General features: G+C 45.6%; 1 protein-coding gene across 2 annotated transcripts; it reads right to left on the bottom strand.

Moving 5' to 3' along the window:
- Positions 1-3,732: 3,732 nt before the first annotated feature.
- ZNF622 (zinc finger protein 622) lies at positions 3,733-17,586 on the bottom strand. Of its 2 annotated transcripts, XM_015101338.4 has the most exons (6): positions 16,812-17,586; positions 15,665-15,925; positions 15,284-15,446; positions 12,297-12,409; positions 5,146-5,289; positions 3,733-3,946 (listed from the first exon to the last, which is right to left on the bottom strand). In XM_015101338.4, exons 1-6 carry the CDS (start codon positions 17,518-17,520, stop codon positions 3,819-3,821), a joined length of 1,518 nt encoding a protein of 505 aa, XP_014956824.4. In that variant the 5' UTR covers positions 17,521-17,586; the 3' UTR covers positions 3,733-3,818. The 2 variants fall into 2 exon arrangements, with proteins under 2 accessions (XP_014956824.4, XP_060256549.1); XM_060400566.1 differs by having other exon boundaries at positions 3,733-5,289.
- Between the last annotated feature and the right edge of the window lie 1,225 nt (positions 17,587-18,811).

Genomic DNA, 18,811 nt, shown 5'->3' with positions numbered 1-18,811 from the left:
TGTGCGCATCATGTAGGTGACATTAACATACATGTTAAAATTTCACGTTTCCAGATTTAGAACAAGATTCTTTCACACCTGCTATAAATCAAAGGGACCTGAATAGATGTTTACAGCCCTACTAAGTGTGAACTTCAGCATGAGAAGCTGCTAAAAATTGTTTATGAACATGTTACATTAAGAACACTGGACAGGGGCCTCCCTGGTGGTCCAGTGGCTAAGACTCCACGCTTCTAATGCAGGGGACCGGGGTCTGATCCCTGGTCAGGTAATCAGGTGGCTCAGATGGTAAAGAATTCTCCTGCAATGAGGGAGACCTGGGTTCAATCCCTGGGTAGGGAAGATCCCCTGGAGGAGGGCATCCAACCCACTCTAGTATTCTTGCCCGGAGATTCCCATGAACAGAGGAGCCTGTCGGGCTACAGTCTATGGGGTCACAAAGAGTTGGACATGACTGAGCGACTAAGTACAGCACACAGGACAGGTAACCAGATCCCACATGCTGCAATAAAAATCCCACATGCCACAGCTAAGAACCGGTGCAGTCAAATAAATATATAAATAAGAACACTGGACCAGAAATCTCTGGCTTCCTTTTGTTGTCTTCTTACCAAAGCTATTAAACTTCCCTAAATCTATTTTCTCACGTGTGAAATAGAAATGTTACCTACACCTCACAGTGGAGAAACAGAAAATGTTTCTTTACACTTTGTACAGGGTACAGTGAAGCACTTTATACTCCATAAAACACAAACGCAGTGTCCACAAAGCAGGAAGAGCCCACGGTGCCATCACTAACGAGCAGTCCAACCCGTGAGCAGAGCTGCATGGGACTTGGGTAAAATTCATGGAGACGGGACGAGATCACAGGCTCTCACTTTTGATCCCAGTCTTGTTATCTCCACCAAAGTCAGACAGATCCACTTTCAAGGACCAGCTGATCCTGGGGTTACTCCCAGGATGAAAGAGTCCACCCAAGTCACGGTCAGTCAGCTGCAGCAGCCAGCGCGAACTCAGTCCTGATGCAGAACCGCTAATAAGATTACTTTTGTATCTGCTGTCGGTTTAGACAACTATCTTATAGTCGCTATTAGGAAGCTTGATGAGAATGAAGTAAAAAATTTGGATTTAGTAAAAATATACTTTGGAGTTACTTTGGATAATATTTAATTTTTAAAATGTGAACAAATAATTGGAGAAAGGGAAGCAGTATGTCAACAATACATTCTAAGTAGTCAAATTCAGAATGATAAGAGTGTGAGGCTACGGATGGCAGCTTTGCCTTAGACTCTAAGCTGGTAGTCTGACAGGTTCTGCCTCTTCTCCAGTGTGACTGGCTTAAGACATCAGGTAAAGAACATGTGGCCTTGAAAGGACTGAAGTGGGGAGAACTGATGGCAAACTGCTGTGTGGCAATGGGCCAGGAAGCCCCAGGAAGCCCAACTACACAAGACAGACTTGGGCACAGTGCACCCAGAGAAAGACAGACACATCAAAGGAGAGAATTACAGGGGAATTTCATTACATGTCCTCAGTTTCCTGAACCACAGAGAAGTGCCCCCTCCCAAACCAGCTCATTTCTCATGTTCTTTATTTAACCATGAGTTGTTCAAATCGTCTTTGCCTTCATTCCCAAGCAGAAGTTTACTCCAGAAAAGCACATAAACTGAAGTTTTAAAAGTTATTAACATGATGTAGGTAGCGGTATAGTGGATCCCTTCACAAACTTAAGTCAGAACCGGTCTTTTGGAGCCTGGGAGGAGATAATAAATCAATGAAATATTTCAAACTGTCCTCATCGACACTCAAGAGGTAAAAAGGTCTCAAAATTAAAAGGGCACCTATACAAAAGAGGCACACCAACAGTGCAGGGCTGATGTGGGACCAGAGGCTAGACAGGAGGTGTCAGCTGCAAGGGCAGGAAGTTTTGCGTGCGGGACACAGTATGGTGCCTCCCAGCAATTACAGGATGAATTAAGCTTGTGAGGCTGAGTGAAAAAAGTATCGAAAGAAAAACAAAACTGACAACAGCTATACAGCACAATGTCATGTACCGACTCTGTGACTCCAGGGACTGAACCCCACGAGGCTCCTCTGTCCGTGGGATTCTCTAGGTTAGAATACTGGTGTGGGTTGCCATGTCCTACTCGAGGGGAAATTCCGGACCCAGGGGTCAAACCTGCGTTTCTTGTGTCTCCTGTATCGAAGGTGGATTCTTTACCACTGTGCCACCTGGGAAGGCCACATTAAGTATAAATTAAAAACATACCCCATGCCAAGCAGTATCTCATTTCCCAGGACATAGATTCAAAGATGTCAAACACAGCCGGATGGAGGATTGTTGTGTGATAAGAATGTTAGAAAACAGGGTGGAATAAAAAACCAGGGAGCCCTCCACTGTTGGATAGTGAGCCCTGTACTAAAGAAATAAAATTAATTCAATTCTGCATCCAAGATTTAAAGAAAAATAAGTGTCTCCATAGCAATCAAGGGCTGGTGAATGTATGGTAAAGGTAAGTATGCTCTCTGGGCATCTCGGAACCCACTCCTCAGGGAGACCACTGCACTGACCAGACACCCCCTTACTCAGCGGGGTCCCTGCTCCACCCTGGAGAACTTGAAGCACTTAGTCTGTGCTGGGGACTGAGTGACTGATGGGTCCACTGCTGATTTAATTCATCACACAACCACCTGGGAGGTAATAAACACCTCACTGTACAGATTTTAAAGATCAAGTCACTTTCCAAAGTCAGAAAGGTAGCTCAGTGGATTTGAACTTCACGTTTACTTTCATTTCCAACAGACCATGGCCTTTTCCCTAAACTACCTATACTGAGCATCTCTTCAGAGATTGAACCCTGAGACCGCTTTTGTTTCTAAAATGAAAACTCAACATTTTACAGTTATTTTCCTCCTACTCGAAAGGGAGCACTGGCTCACAGTTAGAAAGAGGGACTTCTTCCCTCGTGATCTGGTGGTTGGGAATCCACCTTGCAGTGCAGGGGACTCAGGTTCGATCCCTGCTTGGGGAACTAAGATCCCACATGTTGTAGGGCAGCTCAGCCCGTGCACTACAACTACAGAAGTTCGAGAGCTCCAGAGCCCGTGCGCGGCAACACGAGCCCCCTCATGACACAATGAGGATCCTGCACGCTGCAACTACGAGCTGATACCGCCAAAAATAAATAATAATGTAAAAAGAACTGGGACTGAACCCCACGAGGCTCCTCTGTCTGCGGGATTCTCTAGGTTAGAATACTGGTGTGGGTTGCCATTTCCTACTCGAGGGGAAATTCCGGACCCAGGGGTCAAACCTGCGTTTCTTGTGTCTCCTGTATCGAAGGTGGATTCTTTCTTACGGCCAGCCATCGACATGCTTTTTTACTCTGCTTGGATTTAATGAAAGTGCCCAGAGATCGTCGCCATCTCGGGAGCCACAGTACATTCCAATGAGGGACACTCCACTCTGCTCCCCCAGAAGCTTCAAAGCACCTAATGCGGATCGCGGCTCCAGGGCACAGCAAGGTGTTCCTCTGAACGTTAAGCCAGGCTCAGAGCAGACAAGTCACTCCTGAGTCCCCCACGCTACTCTGACAGCCCTAAATCAGCTCCAAGCTGACACTACACAGCACCTCTCGGAAGCAGGGCAGGGCCTGAGTCCAGCAGAGACAGTACTCACTGGGTAAAAAGATGACCCCTCAACCCTGTCAAAAAACGACACAGGAGAGCCAATTTGATCCTGGCTTTTATTATCAGGTCAGGACAGAGGAAGTACAGGGCAAGTGGCGCGGGAGGGCGTCGTCCCAGCCCCTGGCCGATCAGAACAGCACCTGGGGCCGGAAGTGCATCTGCCGGGTGGCGTTGTTCTTCATCCCCATCTTCAGCATCCACTTCGACTTCATCCTCTGGACATACTGCATGTCCCGCTGGCGCACCAGAGCTGCTCCTGGGGTTGGGAAGGGGGTGAGAATGAAGCAAAGGACAGTGAGCTGCGATCAGAGAAAACCCAACTTGGCAGAGAATCAAAGCTGGTTTTGGTTAAGCGGGCTCTAATATTTAAACAGGAGTTATTATCTGATGCCTCTATCCAACGAGCCCTGGGGGGTTCCGTGCGCCTGCCACTGTGCACCAGGACTGCTCTCTATATACATGCCTCTTCAGTTTTCATCATCTGAAAAGGTCTAGAAGCCCAAAAGGTGAAGACCACTGACCAAAGGCACGGAGAAAGGCAGACTATAAACCAAGTCAGACAAGAATTCCTGACAAGACTAACAGGAAGTCTGTCCACTAATTTAAGTGGCCTCACAGCTCCCAGGGGGTCCCAGCGAGGGAATCCACGTGCATATATAAACACAGAGGCCTTGATGATGGATTTCGGTTTCGACGCCTTCCAGGCCATCGGAAAGCACCTCTCCCCACTCCTGACTTCAGTGGACTGACGTTCTCCTTGAAGATCCAAGCATAACGAGCTGCACTCAGCAGACATCAGAATAGATTTAAATAATTTCATACTGATGATATTTCAAAGCTGAACAATTTCAGTCGCATGCTCTAGCCCTCTGAGCCTTACAAAGCTTTCTAAAGACAAATTTCAAAACGAAGGACGATAGCTGGCCCTTATTATGTGCATGTACTATGTCACACATGCTTTATGACATCCAACCCGCACGACTCTGTAAGCAGATATTATTAATACCACCTCCATTTTATCAGTGAGAAACAGAGGCCTCGATTAATTAAATTACTCAGACTCTTTGTATAAGAACGTATAAGAATATCAGGTAAGTCATGTTTGACTCCACAGCTCAAACTATGTTGCCTCAAGGACATTATTTAAGTCCTCTGTATAACCTCCAGAATTTCAACCTTTGATGATTACTAAGCAATTACTTTTGCAATTATACCTCCTAAAAAACTTAATGCTTTATAGGCAGTTTTTAAAAGCTACTGTGCTGAGGAATATGAAATTTTTAAGTCACGGAGCTTTGGGTTTATCGCCATATATGTCTCAAGTGGTCACAGACCAAGAAGCTAAGTTTCCCCCAGAGAGGACCCATAAGGAGAGAGTGAAGAGAACCACATCGCGTGAGCCCCTTTGTGTAACCCAAGTTCCTGGGCTGGCCCAGGAGGTCCCCACGGGCGTACCTGTGCTGCCAGTCCATCCCAGGGCTCTGTACTGCTGCAGGACCCGGCCCACAGCCTTCTGATTCTTAGCAACCGCCACAGCTCTCGACAAGCCAAACCGCTGCTTGTAGTATCTCATCAAGGAGCGATGACCCACCCTGGCACCTGGTTTTCAAAAGAACAGTACTGAAGCACGGAGTTGGATCATTTTTCAAAGCAGAGTTATAAAGCAAGGGCTTTCCAAATCACTTTTCATGTTAATCTAGCTGGAAAACACATGTGCCAGAAAAAAAACACTGTTCTACCAGCTGAAGAAAGATGAAGCTGTATGTTAACCAATGAGGGAAAGAAGGCAAACCCGAGCAGAGACACTGAGGTACATCCCTGGTGGTCCAGTGGCTAAGACTCTGTGCTCCCAAAGAAGAAGGCCCAGGTTTGATCCCTGGGCAGGGATCTAGATCCCACGTGCTGCAGCTAAGAGTTCACACGCCACAACTAAAGATCCCGAGTTTGCAACTAAGACCTGGTGTAGCCAAATCAATGAGTAAATAAATATTAAAGAAACAAAACCCTGGAGAAGGAAATGGCAACTCACTCCAGTACTCTTGCCTGGGAAGTCTCATGGACAGAGCAGTCCATGGCACTGCAAAGAGTCGCACACAACTTAGCAGCTAAACAACAACACACAACCAGGCAGACTGTGATTTGGGGAAATACTCCTTGATGGAAATGTGGCATAAAACAGAGAGTGAAGTGACCTAGCAACATGGAATAAAGAGTTTTGTTAAGAAATTAAAACTTGTGTATAGAAAAATTCCATGGACTGAGGAGCCTGGTAGGCTACAGTCCATGGAATCGCAGAGAGTCGGACACAACTGAGCAACTTCAGTTTTTCATAGAATGATTGTTGCAAATATTCAACCAATTAAGTCTATGGCTAAAGGAGAAAAAAAAAACAGTAGAGACATTGCAAAACAGGGATAATGACAAGTCACTGTCAAGTGAAAAATGCAGCATCCGTACTTCCAATATGCCTCCACAGAAATTCACACGGCCGTCCCTACTAATACAGATAACAGGATCCTAGGAGAAAAGGAATTTTAACTTTCTTTAAAAAGATTAAGCACCAATCCTGGCCTGATGTTTAGTTCTACAAGCCACAGTCTGGGTTTAGAAGAAAAGCCAATCCACTTTCCCTTTGCTAACATTCCCTAATGCGGTGCTTCTCAAACAGGGGGGACACATGGCAGTGACTGGAGTCACTGCTGGTTGTCATAGGTAGAGGGAAGCTCCTGATACCTAGTGGGTCGAGGCCAGGGATTTGGCTAAACACCATACAATGCGTAGGACAGACCCTCAACGAAGAATTATCTGGCCCAAAAGGTTCACAGTGCTGAAGTGGAGAAACCCCGACCTACTGCTTTCTAAATGTTGACAGCTTTTTGGGTAGAAAGACCATGAACAGAATACTATAACTATTATAGATGGCTATATTTGCTTTTAGACTCTAGATTTTTAACCTACTAGAAAAAACTCTATCAGGTTATTCTGTGTGAACACCCGGTACTTGACAAGCTACCTGCGCAACATTTTGCTCCCTACACAGGTATGAATAAGTGATTACTTCCAGGTGATTGATTTGTGACCAGACTCAGGAGACAACAAAAAGAGAAATTTTCAATTCCATGATGCTGTGGTCTCTGGATACTAACATGAATGAAAAATGTCTCCCTGGACCCGATTGTTCTGGCGGGGGAAGAATTAACAAAGCTCCCAGACCACCAGAAACAAGTGAGACAGCGATGGAGAAGGCTCACACTTACACGGAAGCTCGAGCAGGAAAGCCCAGCAGTGCTGATGACGACTTTCTACGTATAATGTAGCTCAGGATGCTCTGGGTTTGCAACAATGACTTCCTCAGAATCATTAAATGATAATGCTGCTCATTAGCATCTTACTAAACTGATTTATTTACATTTGTAAGCAGCACTTAGAAATATGTACTCTTGAAGGCTGCGTTTTAAGACATGTTTGAAGACGGTTCATGAATCACTGCCAAGGTTCCTGACACCTGGCAGGAGAACTGCAAGCGCTGCTTAGAGCCACCCTTGTCCTGTGGCAATGACAGGAGCGCCTGGCAGTAAGCACCGAGCACAGGCGCTGAGAACAGCTCAGCTTCGCACCGGAACACAGCGTGCCTGTCCACAAGTAACAGATGGGAAGTGTCTGAGTCAGGCTGAAGCTACCACCTGTCCATCTATCTTCTGCCACAGTAATAACTGCCTACAAGACTGTCCACTCCTGATCTAAAACATGATACAAATGAACTTAATAAAACAGAGCAGACTCACAGACACAGAAAACAAGCTTATGGTTCCCGAAGAGGAAAGGGGGTCAGGGAAGGAGAAATTAGGGCTTTGTAACTGCAGTAGCAGATATAAACCACTATGTATAAAACAGATAAACAACAATGTCCTACACACAGCACAGCAAACTATATTCAATATCCTGTAATAAACTATAATGAAAAAGAACACATATACACATATTTACGTAAAATGTAGAATCATTTTGCTATACACCAGAAACTCACACAACAGCATACATCAACTATACTTCAATTAAAATGAAAAAGACTGTCTACTCCTACTTAACAAAGAGCCTAACATTTGACATTAGACAGTGACAAAGTATCTCTAAGAGTAATTTCCCTAAGATTGATTATGTATCTCTTGTGGATCCAGTGGCAGATTCTTCTGGCTAGTCAGCAACTAACTGGAGGTGTCCTCACACCAACCTGCTCCACAGGAATTGAAGAGCCGACCAGTCTTGGATACGAATGCTCACAGCACCCTCTACTGGAGCTCTATGTCACTGTCTCTGAGACCATCAAGATCACAGCATCTGGTCTCATCACTTCATGGCAAATAGATGGGGAAACACTGGAAACAGTGACAGACTTTTATCTTCTTGGGCTTCAAAATCACTGCAGATGGTGACTGCAGCCATAAAATTAAAAGATGCTTGCTTCTGGGGAAAAAAGCTATGACAAACCTAGACAGCATACTGAAAAGCAGAGATATTCCTTTGCCAACAAAAGTCCATCTAGTCAAAGCTATGGTTTTTCCAGCAGTCATGTATGGAGATGTGAGAGTTGGACTATAAAGAAAGCTGAGCGCCAAAGAATTAATGCTTTTGAACTGTGGTGTTGAAGACTCTTGAGAGTCCCTTGGACTGCAAGGAGATCCAACCAGTCCATCCTAAAGGAGATCAGTCCTGAATATTCACTGGAAAGACTGATGCTGAAGCTGAAACTCCAACACTTTGGCCAACTGATGCAAAGAACTGATTCCTTAGAAAAGACCCTGATGCTGGGAAATACTGAAGGCAGGAGAAGGGGATGACAGAGGATGAGATGGTTGTACGGCATCACCAACTCAATGGACATGAGTTTAAGCAAGCTCCAAGATTTGGTGATGGACAGGGAGGCCTGGTGTGCTGCAGTCATGGGGTCCCAAAGAGTCAGACATGACTGAGCGACTGACCTGAACTTGACCTGAAGCAACTACAATCAAGGAATCCCAACTACTTGCTACTTTTGAAACCAGTTTTATGCAGACTCTACTAAGGGTAGTTGATTAAATATCACTATGCTCTCCACATTAGAATCCTAGAAATCAGCTTCATGCTAACGTCCACACTGACCCAGTCATATAAATATAACTGAGCATAATCAGAGGTTTCTGAATGGTGAATTTGTTCAAAGAAATAACCAGGTGATTGAATATACTGCCATAATACCACCACACGTCTAAATGGTGTTTATTTGAGAGTTCCTATTTCCTTGGTTCATTAAAAAAACCCAAAGCAGTATTGAGGGAGAAAACCAATGGACAATAAACTGTCATATCTCATTAAAACGAAGACTGACTGACCAGAGGATGACTGGTTTTTAACATGAGATAGTAAAAGTATACGTAACTGTAGAGCTGGAAAAAATTTCAGAATATTGCTAGTTTCTGGTTCACTAAGAAAGCCATGTACTATTACTATTTAAATGAATTCTATTATAAGGTTTCAGAAGTCAGTCATCTGTGAAGAAGACCCAGGAAGGCAATGAATGATGTGTATGTAGACGGTTCCTTTTCTGGCTCCAGGTCACACACGCTTTTTAGACACTACATACAGACTCTCCCCAGGGGGTGAAAGGAATACACTTATCCACGTGGTCAAAAAAATCTGTGTAGCCACACAGGTTACTTGATGCCATTATGGCCTTTCCCCAGGAAAATGTACGTACAGGAAGAGATGTGCAGAGCCTAGTCACCCCAGGTTGGGGCAGTACCTGGCAGTCGGTTAGGTCTCTCCTGAGGCTGTATAATGGTACAGAACTGCCCAGTACTCAAGGACCACAAGTGTCACTCACTACCGCCAAGCCTCCCTCAAGAGCATCCGACACTTTAAAACAGCATGACTCGGTATGTGGACAGGCAGCTGTCAGTAAGGAAGTTCATGTTTTAAAAATGCAAGAATAGGACTCCTCTGGCAGTCCAGCGGTTAAGACTTTGCCTTCCAAGGCAGCGGGTGTGGGTTCGATCCCCAGTTAGGAAGCTAAGATACCACTTGCCCCAGAGCCAAACCATAAAACAGAAGCAATGCTGTAACAAATTCAATAAAGATTTCTTAAAAAAAAAAAAAAGTCCACATAAAAAACATCTTTAAAAATAAATAAAACCCAAGAAACTGGACCTACAAGTTAATCTCATGGCCCTTTCTTCTTTGATTGTGTGAAGAACAAGCAGAGCAATCTGCCACCTGGGGCTGTAGGCAAATATGATGTGTGGTCCCTGAGGCCACACTGGAGCCCAGGATGGCTCCTTCAGCTCTCTTTATCTGCCCTGTGGCAGGCCCAGGGAAGTCACCTTGCTTTTAAGTCACCTCCAACTTTCCAGTCACTCAGTCAACAGACGTTTACGTGGCTCCCGTGTGTCTGAGGCACTGTGCTGAGATGAAAGAAGCCAGTTTGGTCCTCACAGTAACAGGGACAGAAGGCAAGCGAGTCAACAAGTGCCAAGAAGAAGAGACCCGTCGTGAGGGCCGTGCGAGTGTCCCGGGAGCAGAGGAGACTCTCCTCACCCAGGGCGGGAGCTCAGCTCAGCCGCTTGGAGCAAGGAACCCAACTTGAGTATCAGAGGAAGACAGGCAGCGCATGCACAAAGGCCTAGAGGAGGGAAACTTCACGTGGGCAGGAAAAGGAAGCACACAAAGACACTGGGTGACAAAGTGACCCTGAAGGCCAGGGCTTCCCCTGGGAATTCCAGAGGGAAAAGGAAATAGAAAGAATGGAGTTTGTTTCAGAAAGAATGTTCTGGTGGCCAAGTGGAAATCACACTGGAGAAGGCCAGAGAGGAAGCTTTCATGGTAACACAAATGGATAAGGAGGAAAAAAAAAGAAAAAATACTCAAAAGCCAAATTCCTAACTAATTAGGAACTGCAATTAGTTACCATCTGGATTTAGGAGAGGAATAAAGGATCCTGAGAAGACACCCAGTTTTGGCTTTGGCGAACCTAAGGAGCCTGGATCACTCCGGGCAATGTGTTGTCTAGATAGCTAAGGAGTCTTTAAGCTTCTGAAATTTTAAGTCCAGGTGAAAATTTCTCTTAAAATAGGCTATATATCTTAAAAAGGATATGCTCACTGTTGAACAGACTTTTGTCATGAAAAGTGCTAAAGGGGCTGCAAAACGAAGCCCACGTCCCGTGATCCTGCTACAGCCAGACACTGCTGGCAGGGACTAGCTCATTCACTTTCTCACTGTGATCTTAGTCTCCCAGGTGGAACTAGTGGTAAAAAACCCTGGTGGGTTCCACAGGGTCACAAAGAGTTGGACATGACTAAAGCGACTCAGCATGCAAGGAAGGGGAACCTAATAAAATAAGGGCCCAACAAATAGTTTTTGAAAAAGAAGTTATCAAACTTATTTCTGAGGTTCTGCATTAGTATTTTCACCAGGGGAAGAGGAGATTAGGTCCCTTGTGATACACTTACGCCTGTTTTGCTACTGTGTGTTGCACGGGCCACAATATTCTGCTGCATTATAGCTTTATCACTGTAGAGGAGATATATCCTCAAGACAGGTTCTGCCGGCACTTTCCTCCAACTGTCACTGCATAAAGCTGCCCTTCACCTTAGAAGGTTATTATTCCAGGTTAAGCAGGGCTGTCTGTACCTAAACAGCAATATTCCATGTGGAGAGCAAACAGCACAAGGTGATTCCTTCATGGCAGACGTGTATCCACTGGCAGCATGACTGCCCCTGCCCCCCCATTACAGCAAATCTCCCAGGCAGTGGAGGAAAGGTGGAATGGGCTCTTCACTGACGAGGTCCATGATCTTAGGCAAATTACTCATCCTGTCTAAGCTTCAGGTGGCTTATGTCAAATACGGACAACAGAATCTAACTCAGACTTGATCTAAAGAGAAAATAATGTATCTGCCTGAATATGCTAACTTCTCAGTAAAAATATTATTAGAACCTTATTATCTTATCATTCCATTCCTTGTCCTTCTAAAATGTATATTCTCTAGCTGCTCCCATTCCTATCAGCTAAGCATAACACTATAAACAATATTTCACACTTATAGTCGTAGCTTTCCTTCTTCTTTTCATATCTGGGACAAAATTCTACCATTATGAATCCTGTTCCCCAAAGGAGAAGGCAGAATTCAAACTCCAAGTCTTTCCCTGCACCCAGAATATGAACAGGAAGCCTAGGTGCTGTCAATCATATCCAACCATGCCAGACTAACACATACAGTCTGAACAACCATGGAAACAGGAATTAATTCAAGGAGTAAGGGCAAAGTCAAGTTTAACAAGAAAAATCCAGAGGGGCCAGAAAGCTAGATAATAAACAGAACACAAAAGGAAATGGCCGATTAAAGCATTAAAAATCACAACAAAGTGAGGAAAACACTGATGCAACTTAAACAAAACAGCTAAATCAGAGCTATGGGGCGCGCTTCAGAGTTGACCTTGTCCACAGGAACATAAACACACACTTGAAGCTGTAGGTTCTCTCCCCACAGCGTGGAAGGGAAGTGATGGGAACATGCTTCTCCAATAATCTCAATGGCGTGAAGCTACGTATTCTGGACAAATGCACTTACCAGAAGGGAGAATCAGCTCCATAGTTTCATCGTCATAATCCAGGGTCTTTTCTGAGGGCAGCTCCTCAGTCTCATCATGGTCCTCGCCTTCTTTGTGATCTGGGTAGCTACTCCTGGAACCATGGAATGCCATCAACACACAGACCAAGACCCCAAATCTCATTAACATACTGCCAACCTACTAGATCACTAAAGGGGTGGCAGGCGAGGGTTAACGTCTACAGGGACTATACTGAAAGCTTCTGGAGAGGAAACAACTTGCTAGCATTTTCTCTTTCGGAGAAGGCGATGGCACCCCACTCTAGTACTCTTGCCTGGAAAATCCCATGGACGGAGGAGCCTGGTAGGCTGCAGTCCATGGGGTCGCTAGGAGTCAGACACAACTGAGCGACTTCACTTTCACTTTTCACTTTCATGCATTGGAGAAGGAAATGGCAACACACTCCAGTGTTCTTGTCTGGAGAATCCCAGGAATGGGGGAGCCTGGTGGGCTGCCGTCTATGGCGTCACACAGAGTCGGACATGACTAAAGCGACTTAGCAGCAGCAGCAGCAGCAACATTTTCTCTTTAGTAAAGTAAGCAAATAGCCTATGAACTCAAATTGGATCCCAGACCTAAATGTAAAATACAAAACTATAAAAAATCCTAGAAGATAATATAGGAGAAAACCTGGATGACTTAGGGTTTGGTGATGACTTTTTAGGCATGACACAAAACGCACAGTTCATGAAAGAAAGAACTGATCAGCTAAACTTCATTCAAATTAAAAACTTCTGTTCTGTGAAAAACAGTATCAAGAGAATTAAAATACAAGACGAAGACTTGGAAAAAGTATTGACAGAAGACACATCTGATAAAGGACTGTTATCCAAATGTAAAAAGAACTCTAAAATTCAACAGTAAGAAAATAACCCATTTGGCCAAAAATGGGCCAAAGACCTCAACAAACTCCTCACTAAGAAGAAACACATGGCAAATAAGCATATAAAAAACATGCCCCACAGCATATGTCATCAGAAAAATGGAAATTAAAACAGAGATACCACTACACACCTATCAGAATGGCCCAGACCCGTAACATCTAATGCTGGGGAGGGTCTGGGCAGTAGGAATCCTTCGTTGCCAGCAGGGATACAGGAGGGCACAGCCACCTTGGAAGAGCTGGCCACTTCTTGCAAAATCAAACATACTTTTACCATAAGACCCAGCCTGCTGCTTGGATTTACCCTAAGGAGTCAAAAACTTCTGTCTATACGAACACCTGCAAGTGGATTACAGAAGATTTATCCAAATTCCTACAACTTGGAAGAAACCAACATGGACTTCAATAGGCGACTAGATAAACAAACTGTGGTACATCCATGCAAGGGAATAGTTTTGGATTACACCAAAAAAAAAAAAAAAAAAGAGCTAGCAGGCCATGAAAAGACACGGAAGAACCTTAAAAGTATGTTACTGTGAAAGAAGCCTGAAAAGGCTACATACTGTATGATTCTAACCATACAATATTCTGGAAAAGGCAAAAATATGGAGACATTAAGTATCACTGTTTTCTAGGGGTCAGGTGAAGGAGAATGATGAACAGGCAGAACACAGAGGATCTATAAGCAAATGAAACTACTCTAATGGTAGATACATGTCACTATATGGACATCTGTCCATACTCACAGAGTAGACAACACCAAGAGTGAACACTAAACTATGGACTTTGAATGATAACTGGTGGGTCAACTTGGTTCATCAAATGCAACAATATGTGCCACTAGGGGAGGCTGATAATGAGGGAGGCTATGCACTTGTGGAGTACGGAGTACATAAGAAACTGCTATACCTTCTGTCCAGTTTTGCTGAGAACCTAAAATTATTCTTAAAAACAGTGAGCAAATAACCTACAACAACTCTTTCACCTGTGTTGTTTCTCTCAAGGAGGGCTGGCAAACAGGGGAAGAGGAGGAGACTGTACAGTGGGAGATGCAGCTCTCAATTTAAATCCTTACAGAAACAAGTTCTAGAACAGCGCAGTCCAGGAAAACTCTGTGATGATACAGATCTTCAGTCTGCGTGTCCAGTATAGTGGCTACTTTCAAAGCACATCTGCTTTTAAGCATAGGTCTTGAAATGAGGGTGGTGCAACTGAAGAACCGGATTTTTAAATTTTTTAATTTAATTAATTACCCCAAAGAGTAACATGAGTACATCCAGAAACTAGCAAATTAAGACACTGTAGTTCTAGAAGAATCTGTCTTTCACAAATACACACGGAAAATAATTGGAGAAACTCACACTAAAATGTTAACAGTAAGGCAGATAAGTTGACAGGAATGGACAAAACACCAGATCGGACACTTCACAAGAGATATCCAAGTGGTTAAGATACCCAGTTAACATACAGTAAAAGGTTCTCAACTGCATTAGTTCTCAGGGAAATGCACATCAAAACCACAATGGATATCCCTACACAGCCACCACTTTTACCCCTACACAGCCACCAAAGTGGCTATAATGAAAACCTGTCAGGACAAGTGAGAAATGAGAAATCAGAAGGAAAATGCAAAAGGACAACTTAGAAGACCAGGGCGTTTCTGAACACCTGTATCAGGTGGACTCTGCACTCCTGGCATGGTCATGACACACACCTGCTTGCAAAGCACACTTGTGCTAGGTCATAGGCACACTGACACTAAGAACCAACCACTCAGGCAAGACTGAACTTCGGACCGTTGACACCACAACCAACAAAAACAAGTTTTCAAACCAGACAAACTTAACAGTTTGGGCCCGAGATCGTCTGTCAGATATGTGTGTTTAACTCTGTGATACCCAGTTTCTCATTTACAAAATGACAGGAAATAACCACCTTATAAAAGTGTTCTAAGAGGTATTAAGAATAGGATATCCGACAGAGCCAGTTACCAGGGAGGGGCACAGATGAAGCCAGTGCAAATATGATGAGTTTGCTTTGCTCCATGTTACAAACCAGACTGACCTAAAATCATAGAAGTCCGCAAATTCCAAAAGAGCGTCCCCATCTGTGAAGAGCTTACAGTGACTCCGGTCACTCATGTGCGCCTGTACCGCCTCCGTGGAGTAGAAGGACTTCCCTCTCTCGTTGCACCACAAGCAAATCTTCCCAACACCAACTTTCTCTCCTGGAAAAAAAGTTGAGAAAAAGACATGAAAGCAGCTTTTTGGAGCCAGATTATATCTCATCATCTATCTCATCACAATTCAAAAAACAGGCACCAAGTTTTTTTATTTTCACAAAATCAGCAGGTCATTCAATCCAAGACTGGTGAGAAACACAAAGTCAATGCCCCCCAATAATGCAGGGTTTCATCATTAAAAAAGAAAAGAACATTATACTCACCCAAATATTTAATCAGTCCCTTAAGATCTGAAAGATATTCTACATCAGGAATAAAGAAGCTGTGGACTTTGGTCATATGAGCCACATTTTTTGTGAGGGAGCTTGAGTGATGTGGACAAAACAAGCAGTCCGTTATGGGGATGGCACCAAGGGGGGTGCTTCCTCCTGCCTCTTCCTCCTCTGCATCCTGCTCCTCCTCCTCCTCCGTGGCTTCAGCATCCTCACATTCCAAGTCCTCATCAGAATCAATATCCTCCCAGTCTTCAAGCCAGAGATTTCAAAAACAAAATTAGTAGAAGATGTCAGTGTTAGCCATTCATTTACCACTCACCAGTCTGCATGGCTAAGGAATGCCTTAGTCTTCCTTGTTCAGGGCACAGTAAACCCCTTGAAGGGGGCTTTGGCTCCTTTTCTAGGTATATATGAACACTTTCAATCAGTGCTAGTGGGATGTGAGACGCCATAGGGGAAGAAAGGGGAAAAAAAAAACCTCACCAAGTCAAGGAACCTAGGTTGTAGGCTCAAACCTACCGTTTCAGGTTAGTTAGCTGATTCTGAACTTCTCAGTGCACAGTTTTACCAAACTAAGTTAAGTGCAAAGCCATCATAACTAGACACCCAACAGAAACAACACATTCTATAGCAGAAGGTGTGGAGGGTAATGTGTACCCCTCTGCATATGTTAAAAATCTCCCCATTCAATAAACAGAGAAAGGATCTATTCATTCTACAAATATTTACTAATATTACCCTCCACCCATCTTATGGTTTCAGTATCTGAATCTATTTAATACAACAGTGAGGGGACGACAGAGGATGAGACGGCTGGATGCATCACGGATGCGATGGACATGAGTTTGAGTAGACTCCAGGAGTTGGTGATGGACAGGGAGGCCTGGCGTGCTGCAGTCCATGGGGTCGCAAAGCGTCGGACACGACTGAACGACTGAACTGACAACTGACTGACTGAACTGATAAAATGCCCTGTAAGGATGCTGGCCACACCGGTCAGTTCAGAAAGCACGGAAACCACCTTCACTCATCATCTTCACTTAAAAACTGACACCTCCCCGCTCCAACCTCAAGGATAAACTGAAAACCTGAGGACCAACCCCTCCCTCGCCCCGCCCCCTAGGCCGGTCCTCACCGTCCCCATCTAGGTCTTCTTCACTCTCTTCCTCCCCCTGCTGTTTCGCCAACTTCTTCGCCTGCCGTTCAAACCACCGCAGCCGGGGAGGTTTCTCGCCCGGGTCTCGCGGCTGAGTCCCACGTCCCCCGGCGGCCACGGGACACCCGGGCTCCGCCTCGGGAGCTGGCGCCGCCTTCTTGGGAGACGTGGACGGCTGAGCCTTGATGACCTGCTGGATGGCCGCGTTCACCGCATCCTTGTCCACACTGTCCACGCCCAGCCCTTTCTCCAAGTTCTTCTCGTTCATGAGCGCCACTTTCCGACTCACCGCCTGCTTCTCGAGCTCCACGTGCCGCCGGGACCTGAGGTGGTTTTCGTAGGCCTTGAAGGAAGCAAACTTCTTACTGCAGACGGTGCAGTAGGTGGCCGCGCCCTTGCTCTCCGGCTCCGCCAGGGCCCGCTGTGCCCGCACCCGCTCCTGGAAGCCCTCGAGGCTGACGGGGGCCATGCCGGCCACTTTGCGCCTCAGGTTGTAGCGGTGCCAGTCCGTCTTGTAGTGGACCCGCTGCGCCTCCGCGTCTTCCAACACCGCCCGGCAGGTGTTGCAGGTGTAGGTCGCCATCGCCAGGCGGGAAATAAAGCGCGACCGAGGCAGAAATGTAGCAACTAGAGGCCTGACCACACCATAAGAGCCGGACTGCGAGCTGACTTCCGGACTTCGTGTCATCCCCAGTCGGACAGGAAGTCCCGCCTCTCAGACTATAGCCACGCCTCCGCCGCGGAGAGTCCCGGGAAAGTGGGGGAAGCCAGTGACGGACCCGGCCCCGCCCAGTCGACCTGAGATGAGTGCTGAGTCAACAAAAGTGGGCGTGGCCTGAGGTGGTTATTGATTGACAGTCCTAGCCCCGGCAGAGTTAATGTCTGGGTTTGTTTTTTCTTCCTGTACGTTGAAACCTGAGGCCGGGAAGGGGGCCGCCTCGCGGAAACGGGGCTTGGGGAGTCCGGAGGACTGATGCGGTTGACCACCCGGCGGTCGAGGGCTTTCTGAAGTTCGTGCCCCTGCAGCCCCAGGAGTGGGTGTCACGAAAGCCAGGGCTGCTGGTTAGACCGTTGGTTGGACCGTCAGAGCCCTCGCCCCGAGGGCTGAGAGACTCAGGTTGGAGGCTGAGGAAATTCACAGGAAAACCAGAGAGTCCAGGCCAGAGCCTCAACCTTTCTAGGGCGGCCCTTCCAAGGAAGGGCGCAGGGGAAGCTCCTAACTCAGTAGTTTGCACCTGGGAGCACAGAGCCCCGTCCAGCTGCTGCCCAGTAGGAACAGAATCCCGGACATGCAGGTCATCTTAAATCTAATAGTAGCCATGTTTTAAGAAAGCAGAAACAAAGACTTAAGATGGCCATTTTTTTAAACCCCATATCATGGCAAATAGATGGGGGAAACAGTGGCTGACTTTATATTTCTGGGCTCCAAAATCACTGCAGATGGTGATTGCAGCCATGAAATTAAAAGATGCTTACTCCTTGGAAGGAAAGTTATGACCAACCTAGACAGCATATTAAAAAGCAGAGACATTATTTTGTCAACAAAGGTCCATCTAGTCAAGGCTATGGTTTTTCCAGTGGTCATATATGGATGTGAGAGTTGGACTATAAAGAAAGCTGAGTGCAGAATTATTGATGCTTTTGAACTGTGGTTTTGCAGAAGACTCTTGAGAGTCCCTTGGACTGCAAGGAGATCCAACCAGTCCATTCTACAGGAGATCAGTCCTGGGTGTTCATTAGAAGGACTGATGTTGAAGCTGAAATTCCAATACTTTGGCCACGTGATGTGAAGAGCTGACTCATTGGAAAACACTCTGATGCTGGGAAAGATTGAGGGCAGGAGGAAAAGGGACAACAGAGGATAAGATGGTTGGATGGCATCACTGACTCAATGGACATGGGTTTGGGTGGACTCTGGGAGTTAGTGATGGACAGGGAGGCCTGGTGTGCTGCGGTTCATGGGGTCGCAAAGAGTTGGA

The sequence above is a fragment of the Ovis aries genome, chromosome 16 (assembly GCF_016772045.2).
Source record: "Ovis aries strain OAR_USU_Benz2616 breed Rambouillet chromosome 16, ARS-UI_Ramb_v3.0, whole genome shotgun sequence".
Classification (NCBI taxonomy): Eukaryota; Metazoa; Chordata; class Mammalia; order Artiodactyla; family Bovidae; genus Ovis; species Ovis aries.
This window is presented reverse-complemented; position numbering and strand designations above follow the sequence as displayed.

Bases quoted from the DNA above. Each gene is read 5' to 3' on its own strand.
- ZNF622 (XM_060400566.1), bottom strand. From the start codon at position 17,520: ATGACACGAAGTCCGGAAGTCAGCTCGCAGTCCGGCTCTTATGGTGTG. The intron at 12,410-15,283 runs GTCAGTCTGGTT...CCATGGTTCCAG, and splicing joins GCGGACTTCTATGATTTTAG to GAGTAGCTACCCAGATCACA. The intron at 5,290-12,296 runs GTAAGTGCATTT...TTTGAAAACCAG, and splicing joins GGAGCTGATTCTCCCTTCTG to GTGCCAGGGTGGGTCATCGC.